Source organism: Ambystoma mexicanum, chromosome 2p, assembly GCF_040938575.1.
Source record: "Ambystoma mexicanum isolate Mex_15411 chromosome 2p, UKY_AmexF1_1, whole genome shotgun sequence".
Classification (NCBI taxonomy): domain Eukaryota; kingdom Metazoa; phylum Chordata; class Amphibia; order Caudata; family Ambystomatidae; genus Ambystoma; species Ambystoma mexicanum.
In genome coordinates this window covers 1,293,335,198-1,293,355,812 of record NC_090923.1, presented here as the reverse complement: position 1 = coordinate 1,293,355,812, position 20,615 = coordinate 1,293,335,198, and the positions used below count along the sequence as shown (strand labels likewise).

Genomic DNA, 20,615 nt, shown 5'->3' with positions numbered 1-20,615 from the left:
ATGCAGTTTAATTGTAATTGTGAGCGCTGCTTGCCAATGCAAGCATGGTAAGCAGCGTTTTCAATCAAATGTAAATGCTGCCTGGCATGGCCACATGCCAGGCAGCATTTACTCACTTTGCACTGCGCAGTGCAAATGTTAAGGGCAAATAAGGCAGCCTACACGCCTGTACGATGACTTTTGCCATTGACATTTGCACCCTCCAGTGCAAATGACCAAAATGTTTGCGGCAGGTCCCCACTTATGTTAAAGTGTAAACGTACCGGATCCCCACCACCAAATAACTCATTTTGTCAAAATCAGCTCCAATGTGTGCATTTGGTAAATATCTCCTGATTAAAAGCAGAGTTGTCTATGTTTGGTTCATATTTGTTTAGGATAACTATGTCCACCCCATATAAGCAGCCTACCACCATAACATATCAGGCAATATTATCAAATTCAACTTTAGTAAATTTAAAGTGCACACTTCGGTGCATTAGGGTCAGTACTCCTCTCGAGTATATTGACTATCTTACCATCTGCGCTCCACCCATTATCTTATCACAGTCTGATGAGCACATTTACTGATGTGCAATTCTTGTAATAGTAAAATATCAGCCTTGTGATGTTGCAGGTAGGCAAACACCATGTGAGGTTTGATTTGGTTACTACCGCGTACATTCCATGTAATGTACAGAATAGTAGTCATATTACCTAACATCAATGTAAGTGTATATCAGGAGCATTTTACCAGAATTGCATTGTTGTTGAAGATTATTTTGCGTTTTGCCAGAAACAACATGGCATATGGCACCCGTCTGTCTCATATATATTTGCACCGTCGGGCTGTAGTCGGGGAACATCTGAATGTTGGCAGACTGGAATTGTAGTTGGCCTGTCTCTCTGGCCGCTTTAAGGATCAAATCTCTGTCCCCGGAAACTTTATATTTTAGCAATAATTGGTCGCGGTGGGAGACCTGGAGCTGGTTTTAGGCCATCATTCTTGGCTTGTGTGGCCTTAAATTGTTGTCACCGAAGTCTCCGGCTGGTGAATTGAATCTTCCGATTTGGATATCCTCTGCTTTGCTTCTGACATGCTAACACACAGTTTCTCAATTTTGGTGAGGATGAATTAACTTTCACAGCATGGGTGTTAATCCTATCACCAATAGCATCAATGCCTTCTTGAAGGTTGAGGAGTGAGGAAGCAATCTGGTCAATGTAAGCAGCCTCCTCAGCATCATATTGTGGTGTGTGTGTAGGTTTTCTTATGCAGTTTTCTTGGTCTATTCATCAAGCTTAGCTTGCTTTTTGGAGGGAGTAGGCTTCCCAGCCATGCCAGCCCCTCGGATGAGCACAAATATTCAAGTATGATAATACTGCTGTATATCTACCAGTGTGTATGCAATGCACTCGTTAAACAGTGTGTTGACCCCTTCTCCCCTGTGGGGTGGGTGGACTATTAATCTGCCGATTTTCTGTCACAACTGTCCCGCGGTAATACCTACGATGGGCCAAGCGGCCCCTGATCAAGATCCACAAGCAGCGTCAGTTATATCCTGTGGCCGTTATCAGATGGGGGAGTGTGAGTCTTGAACCCCTCTACACAGCAAATAGTTTGCCTCTCCAGGCTGATGCATTCGATGTGCACCGTATCACAACTTCATCGCTCTAGTGTGAAAACCACACAGGGTTGTCCCTCTGTTTCAGGGTAGAGGTGCTCTTCAGTGCCCTTCCAGTGCAGGCATCATGTGACCACACGGGCTCCTGAGAGTCCTTGACAGAACTGTCTAGTGAGTTTGCTTCTGCCGCACCATGAGGTCATAATCCAGTTGCTCATCAGGCCAGTGGTGGCGGTCTTGCTACGCCAGTACGTGTGCGAACCAGCACCACAGATCAGGCACTCTTGGGCGCTGCCGCTCCAGGGGACGCCTTAGTGCCCACGCTCGTGTTTTTTCTGGCATCAGGCCGTGGCTCCTCGCCATTACTGAGCCACTCAAGTACAGAGTTCCCTGGGTTGTGTGCAGCTTATTTAATTTTTCCTTCACGGCCCCCAGGTTTTCGGAGAGTAACAACCATCCAATCCAGTTACATATCGGCGCTCCCAAAGGATTAGCGTGAGGGATATTTCTAGCAGGCTACGGAGCTCTACTTTGCAGTGGACATCTTCGTAGCCAAGCAACAGCACACCCTCTGCAAGCTAACCTTTAATATGCTCGGAGTGAACTAGAAAGTTTACAAGAAGTTTGTTCCAAACAATAGTTGAATATTGAAAAAGAAGAAGAAATTAAAAGTCTAAAAATATGAATGTTGATTTTTCACTTTACACTGCATTGTTCACAGTGATAGGATGAACAAAGGAAATAGGAGGTCAAGGGAAAAGAAAAAAAACATCAGCAATGAGTAAGACTGATAAAGGGAAAAGATCCCCATATTACAAATCTTTTGATAAGCTCTTACCCATATATCTCGATAAGTTTACTTTTAATTTCAGTTTTCTGTTCCACGCTTAGCTTTTCACACAGCTTGAGCTGATGGATTGCTGTTGCCGTCACATTTAGGGCGATTCCCTGCCGTAGAATTTCTGGCGATAAATGGCAAATCATGTTCCCAAGTAGGTCAACATCATATTCATCAGCGATGGATCCATTCTGAAAGAAAACTGTTTTTATTTTAAAATGATCTTTATAGCTGAGATACTTTAATGGTCCCCCTCATCGGTGTTCATGCTCCCACCATACTCGGGGACTCAAGAAATACCTCTTTCGAAGTTATATTGCAGCAACTTTATTTCGGTTATTGACAAAAAGGGTAGCATACTATGGGCCTCATTCCGGGTTTGATGGTCATTTGGAGGTAAATCTGCTGAATCAGCACCAAAGCCAGTTTCTGTTACCATTACCGCCACTTGTTCCTGTAGACTTACCACGGGGTTACGAATGGCAGCACAGCGGTGTACATTTCTATGTGTGGAGTCCACAGGATTAATGTAGATTTTCACGGTTTTGGTGTTAAAGTGGAGGATTTACCTCCAGAATCTGGCTGTATTTAAATCCTTCACTTGAAGGCCAAATTTGTCGCTGTGAAAGTGGCAGTAATCCTGTTACCTCAACAAAAAAAGGGACGTTAATGGAATTATCTCAATTTCTTTTACTGCACTGCCGAATTTGTAGTGAGGCCCTGTATGGTTTTGGCTGCAGAGCCAGTGACAAAAAAATCACACACTCTAGATGAAAGACCCGGCTGCTTTTGTAACCATGGGTTCGGACTGTTGCAGCAGGATTCTGATGGTTCACTGGGCACACCAGTGAAAAGCGGAGAGACACAGGCCTTTTCTGGGTTCCTTCGCCTTTCACTACTGCACGCAGTGAATCTGTGGTTATCTCTGCCTAGCACACATGCACTCGTCAGAGACAGGCAATGGCGGACGGCATAACAAACCATATCGGCCGTTATTGTACCGTAGATTTCTTTTTTCAATTTTATCCTTTTCTGTTACAAACATGTACATTTTCAGTAGAGTCTATCAGTAGTGGACAAACAGAGATCAAACACAGAAGATCTTATGACATATAAGGAGATAAATAAAATCTGTGTATGGTATGGGTAATGGATTCTGATCACTGATCCAGAGGACCTGTTGTCTGTTTGTTAATTTGAAGCTACAGTGCCACCTGTTTGTGTGCAGATGACATTAGGTGCTAGCATATAAAGCCATTTTTTTAAGTAAGCGATAAAGAAAAAGAAAACAAAAGATGGTAGGTGAGAACAAAGAAAGTCATGGATTGAGAGTGAGTAAGAACCCAGGGCGAAGAAATTTGAATTGGTATTCAGGTGCAATCTTACTGCACTGAATACTTCTTCTTAAAATGAGCTGGTTAGAAGAAAAGAGGAGCTGTATACCAGGAGGGAGCACCAGGTAGGATGAAGTTCAATTTTCTAAAGAATTGCCATGAATAATCAGGAAAGTTTGTGAAACCATTTCAAGCGGATCCAATCGCTCGGGCAGGATAGGACAGATCATAAATCTTCTGAACTTTGTTGGATAATTGCCTCACATTAATTTTGGAGATCGGGTCATGGCCCAGGGATTTCTCTAGTCTTTGGGCATGGCATATGGAGTTCCACCATGCTTTAAAGTGTGGGGTCTTTTCGTGTCCAATTGCTTGTAATACCATGCAGTGCAGTAGCAAGCATGTTGTCCAAGGGTTTGGTAGTTTGAGATGAATCAATACGCTCCCTTTTATGCTTCTAATCATGACATCTTTAAAGGACTTGTGACTTAGGAGTAGTAGTTTCCTTGTTTGGGCCGTTAAATAACATGTGTTCTAGAGGCCTGACGTGACATGCATCTTCGCATCTCAAGCAAAGCCCATCCTCTTTTTGATATTGGGTTCAAATATTTTTTCTGGAGTCCATATGGCTCTGTGTATAGTAAACAGTAGTGTTTGGTCTTGTCTTTACTACCCAGTCTGGAAGCTCTAAAGCATCTTTCATAAATAGTGTGACAACGTGTCACAAATAACCACTTAAGACGTGCCAATAAATTCCAAGGATTTTTATTTGGATTGAAAATTGGTTCAGCTGAGAGATGTTTGGCTAGTCTTAGGGCCTGCTAGCTTTTTTGGGAAGTTGGCACTAGTGGTCCCCTCTCTCTAATCTATTTTGTGCTCCCTGCACCCTAAACCAGGCATCCTTATTGCGGTTAGTTCTAGTGTAAGGTAACCCCTACTGTCTGTTATCTGTCTTTGGGTGCAGTTGGTTTTCTCTAAATCTATGTATGGCTAATTCCCTAGGTGCCTTCTAACTCCACCCAATCCAAGCCCACTTAGTATTTCAAGGAGCTAGCGAATAGTGCCTACTTTCACCCGGTTCCACCAGCTCTCCTCTTATGCCCGATCTCGCCTAGCCCTCACCTACTCTAAATCCCAGGATGTTCTCTACCCACCACTCTGTTATCCCTCACATCTCACACACTGCCTTACTACTTCCATCCTTAGATTTTAAGTCTCCTCCTCCTCAATTCCTCCACTCACTACTATCATTGCTGTCTACTACCTCTGAGAGCTTCTTCTCCTCCCTCCTTCCTCCTACATGACCTCATTGCCTCTACTATTCCTCTGCCACTACTCCCAGCCTCTTGCTTCTAATACAATACTGCTTCCTATCACTACCACCTCTCTACCACTATAACCACTTTTAACTACTACTACTCCCCTCTATCATCTTTTCTACCACCTCTCTGCCAGTGACAATCCCTTTCTCTCTCTCTACTCTCTCTACCACTACTACTACTACTGCCTACTACTTCCACCTTTCAATCCCACTACTATATTACTACACTACTCCTTACACTCATGCACAATCACTTCACAGACCCCTCTCACCAACAACCTGCACACTCCTGTTGCAGTCTTCTTCGCTGGTTTCTCTTACATCCTCCTTCACCTCCTGTTCTCACCCAACTAACCCACACTCAACCATTGACACACACCTTCTTAAATACCTTACTCCCTCCCGGATTGGTCACTTAGCCTATCCAATAACTTACCTTACGTCCAGGGGCTGTGACTGGGTAAGGGTTTAGGGTCTTTAAAGGGGCTTGTGAGCCCTGCCGCTTCTCAATGCGAAATGGTTGCATTCTAACCTGAAGCCTGTGGCTGCTCCCTGGCACAAGTCTTTCTCTCAGGCCTCCGTGGAGGCCTTTGTTTAATGTAAAGAATCCCTTGTGTTTTGGTTAGAGAGGCCTTCGTAAAGGCCTTTTTTTCTAAAATAGTTTCCTTGGTGGGCTAGTAGTTGATTCCCTTCGCGACCTCGAGCAGACATTGGGCCCCATTAAAAGTCCCACGGTAACCCGCCGGAGCTAGCGGTGGGTTGCCGCCGGACTTGCAACACTTCACTGGCGCCTGACACCCCAGTGCCACTGGGACATTACAAGTCCCAGTGGATCGGAAGGTCAAGCGCAGGTAAATGTTAGTCCTCATTCCCATGGAATCCCATAGGACTCCATGGGAGTAGGGCGACGGAAGCACTGGCACCATTGCTAGCTCTGCCAATGCTTCTGTGAAAACTCTGCGGACGGGTGCCGCTACACCCGGCAGGTCAGACCGGCCAGGTGCAGCGGTCCCCGCCAGCAGAGTTGTAGTGTGGTGGTCCTGAAAGGGTGCCGGCACCCTTATTTCCAGACTATCACACTTGTAATGAGGACCATTGTCTTCTGGAGCCGCGTTCAGGTTTGGAATGCCTTACCGTTGTTTGGTATAGGTCACATCCAACTGTGTGGCTGTTTCCTGCACGTTCTCCGCAACGGTTGTTCTGCTGTGTTCTGCTGTGGTGCCAGCTCTACGTCTTCCTGTTGCGCCAAGTCCATCACACCAGGTCAGGAGGAGTTGGGAGGGGGCCTGCCGGCATACCCTACAGCACCTCTCGGTGTGTTCGGGGTCAGATCCCCTCCCTCCCCTGACAGGGCTGTCACACCGTCCCTCTCTCAATGATTTTCCATTCATCTTTGCTAAATTCGAGTTGTAGCCTTTTTTTGCAATTTGAATTCTTGTAGGGCTTTATTATCAGATACAGGAATTTTGGTTTAATTTCATAAATAGTCAAATTTGATATCACTTCTCCTCAGAACATCCTGAAAGGAGCCTTTGTGCGTAATTTTTCTTTAACTGTGATTTCAGAGTTTATATTGATGCCATACATATAATCCCACAAGATTGGTTCCCCAATGTCATATAGGCTGGTCTTCACATGCTTGAGCCAAGGGACCTGAAAAACTGCATCTTGATTTAAAACATCATACAGCATGCCTATAGACCAGTGATCTTCAAACTTCTTTGGCCTGGGCCCCCCCTAAGCAAAATTTGGGCAGGCTGGGCCCCCCCAAAAATGCCAAATGGACAATATAGAAATGGCTATGAACTATTGCACGCCGTCACTGCACCCTTGTCCCTGGGGTCCCCCACCTTCTCCCATCACAGTCGCTGGGCTCCCTCATCCCACTCCTAACCAGTCCCTGGGCTCTCCCCACCCCATCGTAGACCCCAGGCTCTACCCACCCTGCTCCCATCACTATCCCAGTGCTCCCTCCCATCCTGCTCCTACCACAGTCCCTGGGCACCCCATTCCGTTCCCAACACAGTCAGAGGGCCAGTTGGAGCTGGTGATTTTTTTTTAATCGAGGGGCCTAAATAATTCCCACCAAAATGCCATAGCGACCGAGCGCAGCGAGGGAGCCCAAACCAATCAAGGGGGATTCTGGGAGTACAACCCTCCTTCCACCCTCTACACCCACTCACCAAAACGAGCTCAACGGACCAAAACAAACAAACACACACACAACTCACTCACACACTCACACACTCACACAGCAATCACTCTATCATTCATGCAAGCACCCATCACTATACACTCACTCATAACACAAGCATACACGCATCCATACACATATTTAAATAAGAAATAAATGAACATAAACGTACCTTCTGCAGGGGCCTGTGTGTGGGTGCTGAAATGCCCCCCTCCAGGTTGCTCTGTCCGTATGTGCGAGGAGGTGCAGGAGCTCCCCCTCGCACATACAGACATGCAGTGCCCCAGCCAGCATGTCCAATGAGCTGTGCAAAGCTGGTGAAGCAAAACGTCCCCAGCCTTGCATGACTCAGTGAGCATGTGCGGCTGGGGAACTGAACTGTGAAAGGGAAACGGTGACAGTCCTCAGCTCCTCCATAATGGGTCAGGGGGCCATTGGGTGGATGGCCCTTCGCCCGTTATGGATGAGCCGCCAGGCTATGCAGCTAGTAGTTTTGACCATTGTTGCTGAATGAATATTCTTTAAATATCACAATTTGCTTAGATTTTAACAAAAAACACCCCCATGGGTACTATGCAAACAGCCTGTGACTAAAAGAATGAATGTCCATTTGCAACTGCGGGGCACTTTTTCATTGGTGCCTGAGGCAGTATTATGGTCCAGCCCAACCATGTGAGCCACCCCTCGCCATTTCCTCCAATCTAAAGATGTGTGTTTATAATATGAAATATAAAAAGTTGAATCACTGAATAGGATAGAGGCAGCATCAATGAAGTAATTCAACAGAGCATTAATGAAAGACGAACACCTACATATGGAATCACACCTCACATAATAGCATGTTTATCACATCACTCCCAGTGAGAACCCCATCCCCACAATCATACATGCATACAGTTCTATGATAACAAAACAGAACACAACATGACAACAACAATGCATTTATGGTGCAGACACTTGTAGTCTAATCAAGGTCTTGCTGTCCAAGGTCCGGACAATTCAACAACACACATTTCATTCATATACTGAATGCGATATGTTAATTCACCTAAATTAACAGAAATATCTTAAGATGTTTACTACTTTTTGGTTCGAGATGCCAACTTAAGTTTCGGCTGATAAGATTTAATGATTTAGTGATCCAGCCTTCTTCGGGTCAAGAAAGGTCTCAGGAGTGATGAAAATCATTGGGCCTCATTACGAGCATGGCAGTAGCCTCCCACGATTGAGCAATAACTGGCCCATTACAAGATGAGTGGGCCGGTAATTGCCCATTCGCGGGTGTCGGTAATGCCGGGCTCCCGATCCCCATTCTGCTCCGCAGGGCAGAATGGGGGTGGGGAGCATGGTTGCAATCACGTGTTCTGCTCACGGGTGCCGCACAGCCTGCCATGTAAGACCTGGCGGGCTGTCAGGAACTCGCAAGCAGACCTCGTAATACGGCAGCCCGGTATGAACGGTGCCAGTGCCTTACTGGCACTGTTCATACCGTGGCCGCCACCCTTGTAATGAGGCCCATTGAGTATTAATCTGCATATTAAAAAAGTTATGGTCACAATTTGTCTGTGGGAATTTGAATGGAGTGTGAATTCAGAAAAGTCATATTACCTAATAATGAATTTAAGAATCCCGACTAGAACAGGGAATGTGGAAGGAAAGATTCATATCCTGAATATTGGCAGCCACTCTCTGGTAGCCCAAGGACTGCAGCGTTTCAGTGTGCCTGAAAATATCCATACAGCTAAAGTCAATGTAGTTATGTGCTAAGTGTTGTATTCGGGTGGTGCCATATTAAAATCCCAGTATGTGGGGCTTCCCCATTTGGAGGATGCACAGAAGCTTTATGGGGAAATGGATACTCAGTATGTTTGTTCTGTGAACTTGCTTGAGTGATTCACATCTTCTGCAGGAAAATTGAATTTAAGGGTCTTAAGGCTAAAGAGCAATCTATCTGTGGAGCGGCTAGGTAAGGTGCTTTAAAGAGGACTTGCGGAACCAGCATTGTGAATGAGTTTACCTCGATGGACGGATTCTGTGTTTGGAAGAAACGCCAGCCACCAGCTGTGTGTGACCACGTTGGTGCGATGAATCATGCATAGAGTCGAAGACGCAGCCTCATGAACGCTGCTGCATAGTTGGGAGAGACAGAAGGACTAGACTGGACCTGCTACAATAAATGTGCAGTGGCCATCTTGAATGTAGTGGTTGCAGTCTAGTGGGAATCAATGAACTAGACCGTGCTAGCTCCATTATGTATAGAGTGTTGCAACAGCAATCTAGTGCAGTCAGGGGCAGAATAGGGGTGTCTCTACAGTTTTCAACAGTGAGAAATAATAGAATGAGGAGACAGAAAATACAGAACTGGAGAAACCTGCCCGAAGAAGTCCAATGTATTTCTTCTTTTAGGCCTGTAGTGTGAGCTGACAGGCGGTGAATCCATCTTTGTTTTAATGTGAATAATCTATAAGTCATGGAAAAGTTATGTTTGTCTGCTTTGAGAGAATCAATCACAAGCCATCTAATGTCATGTTCAGTGTGGGAGTCCTCCACGAAATATTTCACCAGGGTGGGCTTGCAAGTTGTAATTTCAAATGTTCAATTATTGTTCATTTATTGTCATAGCAATTGGCTGTCATGCCAATGGAAATCATTTTTACAGGGGAATAGGATAGCGTAAATAACATTTTTGAAGTTACAGTTCATGAAGACTTTAATTGACAAGTAAAATTGCAATAGTTGAACATCGTTGTTTTGACCACATATGGACAAATGGATAGGCAACACATCGCCTACAAGGGTAGTGACCTGTAACTGGTTCTGATTGTGTCTCAAAAGGGTGTTGTCAGTGCGTGGCTCTACGTATCTAGAATGAACCAACTTATCCTGTATATTGGATCCTCTTTTCACAGTGAGTAATGAAGGCTTGCTGTTGTTGCAAGCAGGTTGTATTAGATGCCAATATCTTTTGACAAGTTTCTTAATCTGTGTTGTGTGTTTGGAAAATGTAGCTACACAACCCATGGTATTATCTGTCAATTTCTGGGATTTAAGGGTGAACGATGTAGCCCTGTCTGTATACCAGGTGCGTTCTGCGATATGCTGCTGTTTCGCTGACAGTAATTACTTTGTGATAATTTTCCATGAAGTAACTACTTCGAAATTTCATAGAAATAATATAGGTATTTGTGGTTAGGGAATAAAAAGGGGTTGGGGAGGGTTTAGGGTAGGGACATCAATGAAGGGGAAGAGGGACATGGGGTGAGTCCTCAAATGTAAACCAAAACAAATCCATGAAACATTTTGGAAAATTACCCCAAAGTAATTACTGGTCGAAGCGGGTGAGCGGTTGGGAACAGTGCTCTTCTACTTTTTAAATACATTTTTGCCATTCATATACTTTTGTTTTAAAAAGAAACCATTCTGAGATGACTTAGTTTTTAAAATAAAAGTGTAGGAAGAAGTTGAAACTTGTACTTCAGTGCACTACACCGAACATTCCCTTAAACAGCAGGTGTGTTTGTTTGGGGGCTTGGATTGCACGTGGGAGGGGTGCAGCAATGGGGTTTGTGGTGAGCTGGGGCAGGCCAGCAGGGAACATATTTCCACTACTTCTTTTCGTACACTTCGACCACTTCATGGAACTGCATTTCGCAGATTGTTATAAGAGTTTAAAAGGATCACCTTGTACTTGTAATCTCTCTGACCATTATTCTCAGGTCTAGATTTCAGCTTTTCCCAATTTGTGAGTATGCCCTTTTTTCTCCAATATAAGGTCCTTATACTCCAAACATTTTAGACGTACTTGGTTACTGTCCCTTTGATTAGCTGCCTTCATCATCGATAATAGTCCCTGTTTACCTAACTTACAGTCCTTATCATACCAGGTCTCCTTTTGGAGAGTAAGTTGCTTTAGCACAAAATGTAGCTTCAATATCAAATTTTGGACAACCTCAGCTATAATTGATATAGAATTTACTATCAATTTCAAATTAATCTGATCGTCCAAAATTATTGGTTCCAGAATTGGGAGAATTCCCTTGTATACAATTGGTAGCAGAGTATTTGAGTTTGATTGATCCCATTGTATTGCCCTTTTAGTTAGAATGGCAACAGCACTACATATGTATTCAGAATTTGTAGCCTAGTTATACTTAGGTCATGAACGAACGATTATCTTAAGCAAATTGACATTATTCCAAGATAAGGTATCCAGTAGAACATAATCAATAGGGCTAGAGTGTCCGAGGCAACAAATACATAGGTTTAGTAGGTTCATTTATCTCCTTTCCTTTTAAAAGTGTTTGATACATGTAATACCTCAGGTTACACATGAGTTCACCTCTATTGACTTTTTGTTTACTTTAAGGATTGAGTCATATCGACGAGAATGTGCAACTCTAACTTGATTGACCAAAGTGCTTGTTAACGTTTTTTGAGCAGATTGATGGAGGTTGCCGGTAAAGAATTATTAAAGTTTGTAGAAGACTTTTCTAAGGAGTTTAAGGATGAGCAAGGGAATGTTTTACTGAAAGAGTGTCAAGGTGGGATGTTATACTCTGCTGATGGGGAGCACCAAGATGATAGCTGTTTCAGCTTAAAAGCTTCATAGTATACCTTCAAGTTAGGAGTTCTCACTCTTCCATCTGATTCTAGGCCGTGTAATTTTCATTTTTTTCTGAAAATATGTTTCTATGGAGGTTTTTCACAAGAGATAGTTTAAACAATCATAAATAGTTAGCACCCATGATAAGACTTCTGCAAAATATTAACATTTGCACAGCAGCAATATTCTGTGGCATCCCCACCACATATGCCAGTACATGCTTGTAATGCCACAGTTCCTCCAGCATAGGGGGCTGATGCCTCGAAACATTTTGGAAAGCCTATGAAAGGTTAAGTGCTATTTATGAAGGAGCCTGCCATTATACATTTTATATTGCATTGCGATGGTAGACGACCATACCGCTCTGTAAATGGTGGGCAATATATCTGGGTCTTCTGGTAAGACAGTTCCATTTAACCATTTTGTGAATAAAGAACAATCAATACTCCAAGTCAGGCCATTCCATAAAAATACTGACAAGACCTCCATGCTATTGTACTCTAGTTTTCATCCAAAGCACACAAGATAAAATTTGCCTTTTGGTCAATTTTTACGCATGAAGAGAAACAGCAGTGCCAAGAGAGATTTTGTGGAAGAAGCTGACAATCTGAAACACATTCTGATACAGAGGGGTTACCCGAAAAAAGTGGTTAAGAATGTGTACAAAAGAGCCTCTAACAACAGAGATGCTATCTTAGAATACAGAGAGAAGAAAGCTAATGATGAGAAGATTGTATTTGTGAGTACATATAACTCATTGTCAAATGAAATAACTAAGATTGGAAGACATAATTGGCACGTGTTGGAAAAGGGTGAATGTCCTCTATCTACACCTAAGCGTGCCTTCCGAAGAAGTAAAAATCTGAAGGAACTGACAACTAGAAATAATGTATTTTTAAAACCAAGTGTACAATTCACACTAACAGAGAGCTGGGGTCTCCCCAGACCCACAGGCCATAGCCCATGCGGTCATTGTAACTGCTGTGCACAAACCAGTAGAACTAAAGATATTGACTTGGGCTTGTACAAAAGATGGGAACAAAGAGTCCTTACTAACTGTAACTCCATGATGGTAGAGTACTCTATCTGGTGTCCTTGTGATAGACTCTACATTGGAAAAACAGAAAGGAAAGTCAAGGTCAGGGTAGGGGATCACAAAAGCTGTATAAGAAACAATATGGCTAATGCACCGCTAGTGGGGCATTTCACTAGCCTAGGACACAAACTAGAAGAACTTAGATGGACTGTTATTATGAAAATTGGACAAACACAAGATCAAAGTGTACATAAACGTACACTAAGTATATAAGAGCAAAAGATGATTTTTTTTAACTAAAAGTTACCCCTTGGGTTAAATGAAAATATTGACTGTATTTATCAATTAACACACATTTTGAATTTAGATTGCAACAAAAATAGTGTGGTACACATTAAGAAATTGTCCTGGCATCCAGCAACTTGAAGGTCCTCATCCACACTGTAACCCCTTAATGTATTAACACTACTCTCCCTACCTAGCTATCACAATATCATATTTGCACTAGGAGAGGTATATTCGCTTATTGACATCTGGCATCCGTTCTGCTATGATTTGTCAACTGATTTGCCCGCTGATTAGAGCGCGGGTTCAAGTAGTATCTCATTAAGAGGCGGTATGCTTGTGATTTTCCGCCATTGTAATGTTTTTTATTTTAAGACATACTAATCATGTGAGCGTGATTCATAATGTAATCGCGAGGAGTTTCAGCCATAGAATTAATATCTATATGAACGCTATTGATAGTGTTCTCCAACAGGGACACAGGGCAAGTTAAGGGATTAGTATTGTACTCGGGACACATGCGCAGCTTAGTCTGAACATTGTACAAAGCATATTGGGTTACCGTAGTAATGGCCTCCCAATCTACGCCTGGCAACCTACGGGAGTAGTCTTACCTCATTTAACACATGCGCAGTACACTGTACACAGCGTGCCGGGTTACCGTAGCAACGGTTTCCCAGTCTACACGTGACAGACCAAGGGAGCAGTCTTACCTCGTTTGGCACATGCGCAGTCTCATCCACTAACTGCACATAGCGTGCCGGGTTACCGTAGCAACGGTTTCCCAGTCTACGTGTGGTGATTGAAGGGAGCAGTCTCATCTCAACGGCATCCGACCCGATTGAGCCTTCAAGGTATTTCTAACACCCATATTGTCACTCTGATTCCGTTACAAACCTAATGCTACATCTTTACAGTAGTAATAAGCCGGTACGGCTAGATACTCTCTATATATTATCAACATACCGGCAGTCCCAGTACATATGAGCACTGGCCTCTCTACTTTACAAAGCCTGATGAGCAGATAACACATTTGGCCCCTGCCGTTACCTTTATTGCACACAAGCTCTCTGAGCCTAATTTAAGTGACAACTTATACCTGCACCGGCACTGACGCAGACTGACTGTTTGAATACACAGCCGGTTTCTAAATATTACCCTTACTCTATATACATGCCTGCTTAATCTACAGACACCTGAATACTGGGAATGATTATCATTTAGAGATATCCGTGAACCAATACATAATTATTTTGTCACCAACTACTTGCCGCAGTTAATACCGCTTTACGTAAGAATTAGTTTACATACTTATATGCACCACGTTTAACGCCCGGACGTTTAACATAGTGCTGTTCTCCTTACAGGATTTTACATACAAACCTGCCCGCTTGATGTCTCTAATGAGATAACTACAATGTCTAGAAGACTACGTGCTCATCTAATCCCTAGGCACGTTTGAAGTAAGTCTTCATTCTACCATTTACTGTTACCATTTCATATTCTCCATTAAGTGACCACATGGAAAACGTTGTAGAACGCCTAGTTTCATCACCAATGGGATTATAGGACTGAGTTTCCTGTTTTTTTTGTATGTACACAGGGATAATTTGGGACTGCAATACTGAGAATTAATGCAGTTTCCTAGGATGCTTTACCAACACTGAGAGACGGTAAGCCCCTGATTACATCCAACATATTGGAAAGATGATTGATGTATTCGTACGAGCAACCACACTAATTAGAACGTGGTTTGTTTCTGCCATTAAGTTTGAACTGGATTGACTCCCTTGCATCTGAGACAAGCGAGTTTGGACTCTTACTTCATTTAATTGTCCACTGGGAAACACCACTCAAGACTTCACACTGTCATGATAGTTTCGACTTGCCAAGTGTTAGCTTGATACCATCACAAGTTGGGCTGTGGGTGCCCTTTGGCCCCGGCTCACACGCTCCCCTGAAGAAGTTCCTAACACTAACCCGAAGGACCAAAGGAACGAAACATGAAGTGCAATTACAGATACTACTGTGAAGTATCTAAATAAGTACTAGAACGTTCCTAAAAGGTGCTCTTTAGATACTCGTTGACTCAGGCATCTAAATTAGAGGCACTACACAATGATAGTCTCTGATTCTACATACTGTGTGGTTTTTTGTTTATCAAAGAGTTAAGGTTTCAATTACCTGAAGTTGTTTATATGTTTACATGTACACTTGATGTTATCTTAGTATCTAAGAGAGAGATACAGATCGATTACGGATTTTGCACGTTTTCAGTTGTCTGGTGATTAGCACTTAGCACTTTCTGAAGCACTAGTCACTTTTGTTAGTTTTTATATCTTAGCTTTTATGTATTTGTTTTTATACAATTACAATTTTTATTAAAAAACTATACATTTTAACAGAACTATTATTGAAGTCAGGTTGTATTTTCCATGAACTTCTACTTGCCTATGCTTGAACTGTTTTGAAAGTGTGATGACCTTAGAAATATCCAGCAAATTGTGTGTCTAAACCTATTATAGGCGTGGGAGCCTGTTTTGTTCTTGATCAAGACAGGTCAGTAGACCAGAGCTTCTTTGTATTTGGGGAGGGCAATTGGCCTGTGGTCAATAGGGCCTTATATATTGCAGTGGTGAGGCCTTTTGCAGTTGCAACTGAGGTAAGGATTTGTTCAAAAGGAGTCAGTGGGCGGCTTACAGCATTAGCCCGGTTCTGTTATGGTAATGCCCCTTTTAACTGGAGGAATATCAAAGGCAGATTAGCATCCCCATGGCTTCTTTGAGTTCTGTCTTTGTCAGGAAGGTTTCGTCTTTCCATAACTTACTAGTCCGCCCTCATAGTATGTCTGAAATCTTAACAATTCCACAATCTGATCTCTGAGTGGGGGATGGCCAAGATGTGACCCCTCTCATTTCTTTGCTGGGCTTCCAGAACTGAGAGGACCGGGTGTAACCAAATACTTGTCTGCAATTGCCTGTATGGTACCCAAAGCCATTTCCCCACAGTTACTGGCGCAAAGAGGCTGTTCTCCATTGTGATCCACCGTTTGTCCCTATTTTCTCGCAAATGGTCAGCCACCACACCGAGATCTACAGTACTCACTAAAATCTGGACGGCCCATCCCTCCTTTCTCCATGGGCACAGTGCTGTAAACGATATGAGGTTTTTTCCCTGCCCACAAAAACGTCAGGTTTACTTCTGTATTTCTTCCAGGAATTGAGATGGTACCATCACTGGAAGCGCTTGAAATAAAAAAATAAGTCTTGGCAGGACATTCATTTTTATTGAAGAGTGGTGGGCCGCCCAAGCCAGTGATAATTTCAACCATTTTCCTCGCTCTTGTTTTATCCTTCCCGGGGGCTGGAAGGGGTTAAATAAATATGTACAGCTCTGTGATGTCAGATGTGATATGCATCCCCAGGTACTTTATAATGGCGTCCCAGACCTGTATGTCCTGACCAGCGAGGGCGCTCATCAATGTAAGCGATGAAGGAGAAGACAAAGGGAGTGCCAGTGTCTTGGTCATATTGACCTTGAACCCTGACAGGCGGCCGTAGTTGGCCAGAGTCTTAATGAAAGTGGGCACTGATGAAGCAGGGAGTGAAATGAGCACCAGTATGTCATCTGCATACAGGGCCAGTTTATAGTCCACCGGCCCAAAGTGGATACCTCGCACCTGGCCCTCTGCATGGATCGTGACTGACAGCGGCTCCAGTTAGATTGCGAAAATCAAGGGGGACAACGGGCATCCCTGCCGCGTTCCACGTGTCAGCTGAAATTCAGGAGAAGCTATTCCATTTACCATGACTTTAGCTTTGTAATTGTGATATAGAGCCATTGCATCTGTGACCCATCTAGGGCCGAGGCCCGTTTTTCTGTAGGACTTTTTTCATGAAGTGCCACTCAACCCTGTCATACTTCCCTGTGTCAACTGATAGCAGAATTAGGTCCTCCATTACACCCTCTATGATGTACAGCGTTTTGCAAATATTGTCTGCTTCCTGTCTGCCCCTTATGAACACAACCTGGTTGGAATGGACAAGCTTGGGGAGAACCGGGCTCAGTCTGCCCACTAGTATACTCGCATAGATTTTAGCGTCAACGTTTATTAATGAGATGGGCCTATAAAAACTACAATCCAAATTGTCCCTGCCCTCTTTCGGGAGGATAATGATACACGCTTGAGTAAATGATTCAGGGGCCTGCCCACCTTCCATTATATTGTTAAACAGACATGTCAAGAATAAGGCCAAGAGGGCTCTGTGGAATGTATAAAATGCTGGAGAATATTCATCTTGTCCCGGGGCAGAGTCTACCTTTAGTTTGGCAATGGCATTAAGTACTTCCTCATTGTTTATTGGGGACTCAAGAGTAGTGGCAGTGGCAGTTTGTTGAGATATTCCCCAGTATCACTCACGGGCCCTGCAGTCTTGGTCATATAGAGCTGAGTGTAGTATTCCCCAAACTGTTGTGCAATGGCTACGGGTTCTTTTTGCCGCATTCCCCCATCATCTCTTATCTTATAGATGGCCCTCTCAGCTCTCTTCCCCATTAGACGTGCCGGCAAGAGGTTGTGTGCATTGATTCCCTTTTCGTAGTACCTCTGCTTTACGTAGCGCATTTGTATAATGGCCTTCTGCCTCCACATGTCCCCCAATTCTTTCCTGAGACCCTTAATTTCGGTCGCCCTCTCCTCTGTGTCTCCCGTCTGTTCCCTGAGAGCCTTTTCTTTTTCTTTGATTTTTATTTTTGAAGTTCCTTTCAAGGAGTGTCCTTTCCTGTTTTTTTGCGGCGCATTCTGATATAAGGAAGCAGCAAAAGATGGCCTTAACCGCTTCCCAGATCATATGTAGGGGTGTGTCTTTCTCAGTATTGATTTGGAAGAATTCAATAATCCCCTTGCATAGGATGTCCCTAAAGACTACATCTCTTTATAGGGTTTCATTACATACCCAGCATGTGTCCAGCGGAGTGCGGGGTCCAATATCTATTGCCAATCTACACATGTCATGATCTGACCAGCCCCCTATTTGTGTCAATTATGGTTTGTTCCTGAGAGGCTTCTATGAGTATGTAATCTATCCTGGTGTAAGTCATGTCGGGGGAAGAGTAAAATGTAAATGCTTGGGTTCGTGGGCAATGTGTCCAAGGGTCTATCAGGTGGTGTCCTGCAGGAGGACGTGAAGTGCGTCCCCTTCCTGTGACGTAGGGGGGTTTGCATTGGGCTTCATGGGCTGCCAGTCCAGCGCGAGGTCCATGATATGATTTAGGTCTCCACCATATATAAGGTGTCATGTTTTCCAGCTGCTCATGGTCTCCAGTACAATTATACCAAATTTAATGTGTCCATAATTAGGGGCATATAGTGAGGCCAACTTGACTGCCACATGTCCTATGTTCCCATTAAACCCTGGTAATCTCCCGTCCATCCCTCTCTTAATTTGCTTAATTTGCTTTATTTCTAACCCAAGTAATATTTTGATCAACATTACCACCCCCACTTTTTATCTTGGCCTGGTGCCGAAAGCGCCTGTCCGACCTCTTTCCCCCTCAGAACATATTCTCCTCCCTCTTTAAACTTAGTTTCTTGCAGAAAATGTATGTCCAGGACTGACAATCCAAATTCCCTGTCGACCAAGGAGCGTTTTTGCGGCGAGTTCATACCTTTAACATTTAAGGACCCTACTTGTAAACTATTTAGGCCCACCATTGTGTACTTCCCCTTTCCCACCTGTGGATCCCCAATGCCCAGTGTTCCATGCCCCTCAAACTGGTCTACTACCCTCACAGTGTATTGACCATCCCATCTCTAAACTACATGCTTTCCCTGTTTCCCCCACTCTTCTATATATAGCAATCTCTCCCTAGACCCCACTCCCCCTTTTGCCCCATCCCGTACCATTGATCCGACAGGATGTGGAGCGATGCTCTCACAGCAGAGACCCTCTAAGAAAAAGAGGACCAGCAAGAGTGGGCCCCTCGCAGTTCAGCAGTCAATATCAAGTGAAAACTATATTAAATACATTATCCAAACAATCCGTAGGCTTCTGTCTGACTGATGAGAAAGCTGTCATCGCCCCGATGAGCATTTTATACCTCTAGGTCAGGTATTGCTGGCTTTTTACACAATACCTTTGCCCCCATTGTGGGCTAGGAGGCCGATCATGGAGTGTTACATATTAGAAACTTCCTTGAGCCAGTTGTCCGACCTATCCTTGAGTGTGTGCCCCTGGGCCCTTGCTCCCTAGTCGTGTAGTTTGCCAAGCTTACTGGCTCAGTGCCTTCAACTTCTGACTTTAATTGGCCAAGGACGCCCTCCGCTTCTCCCCTTGTGGTGACCGTGTACTCCTCTCCTTGTTGCTCATATGCCAAGGCGAACGTGAATCCCCATCGATATCGTATGCCATTTTCTTCCAGCCACTGTGTCGGGGGGCGACATTCCCGTCTCTAACCTAGAGTCATCAATGATAAATCTTGATGGATACCCCTCAAAGTGGATCCCCCCCTTGCTTATAGCTTGCTGCAGTATTTTGACTTTTTGTTTGTAAATTTGACATTTTGCTAGGGCTAACATGGGGCTGCTGGACGGGACCCTCCTCTGTGCACTCTATCGAAGGAGATCTCTGGAGTTTTCTGAGTTTCAAAGAGAACATTCACCAGTAGCTTAACGTGTCGCTCCAACGCTGTAGCGGATTCTCCTTGTATCTTCTTCAGGCCAAGGATTCTTAAGTTTGACCTCCTCTCTCGGTTATCTAGTTCGTCTTTTTTCAAGGCACGTTCCCTTTCCTTCTGTTCGACTTCCTGTGCTCAACCTTCTGCTCTCATTTCAATCAGGTCTATTGACTGTTGGTAGTTTTCAATTGTTTCGATCTTCTCTTCAACCTTGCCATTTGCCCTTGTAGGTCTGTTATTTCACCAGTGAGGCCTGTCTCAATTAAGCGGATCTCCTCTAACAGCATCCAAATGTCCCCTTTCATAGAGGTCTCTGTGCCGTCCCCTGTCGAGGGGGGCTCTCCAGGGTGTGTGCCATTGCGTCTTCAGGTGTCAATCTACAAAAGCTATTCAAGAGTGCGCTTGTTCTTGGCTCCTGAGTGCTTCGGCTCCCTGTATCCTATTACATTCCTAGTCAAGCTGTATTCTATGGGGGGTCCCTGCATGTGTCCGGCCAACAACTCCACTTTTGCCAGTTTCACCCACCCGCGCTAAAATAATCTCAGGGAGCGGGACGGGATGAGCAATAAATGCTCTCTGCCTCTTTACTAGGCTGCCGACGCCGTTCTTCTGTGGACCCAGCCGTCTACCCTTCACCGTTTCCCTTCTTGCCTCTCTCCGGCAGAGTGGCACTCGAGTGGGCCTGGGTGACCCCCGGTTGTTGCTCAGGGTTTCGCCGTTACCCC

General features: G+C 44.1%; 1 protein-coding gene across 1 annotated transcript in view; it reads right to left on the bottom strand.

Moving 5' to 3' along the window:
- Nucleotides 1-20,615, bottom strand: part of LOC138567884 (otoancorin-like) — a 701,441-nt gene that overhangs the window by 426,111 nt on the left and 254,715 nt on the right. The window contains exon 14 of the mRNA XM_069646381.1: nucleotides 2,443-2,633. Within this exon, the coding sequence (XP_069502482.1) occupies nucleotides 2,443-2,633 (191 nt within the window). The remainder of the gene's footprint in view (nucleotides 1-2,442; nucleotides 2,634-20,615) is intronic.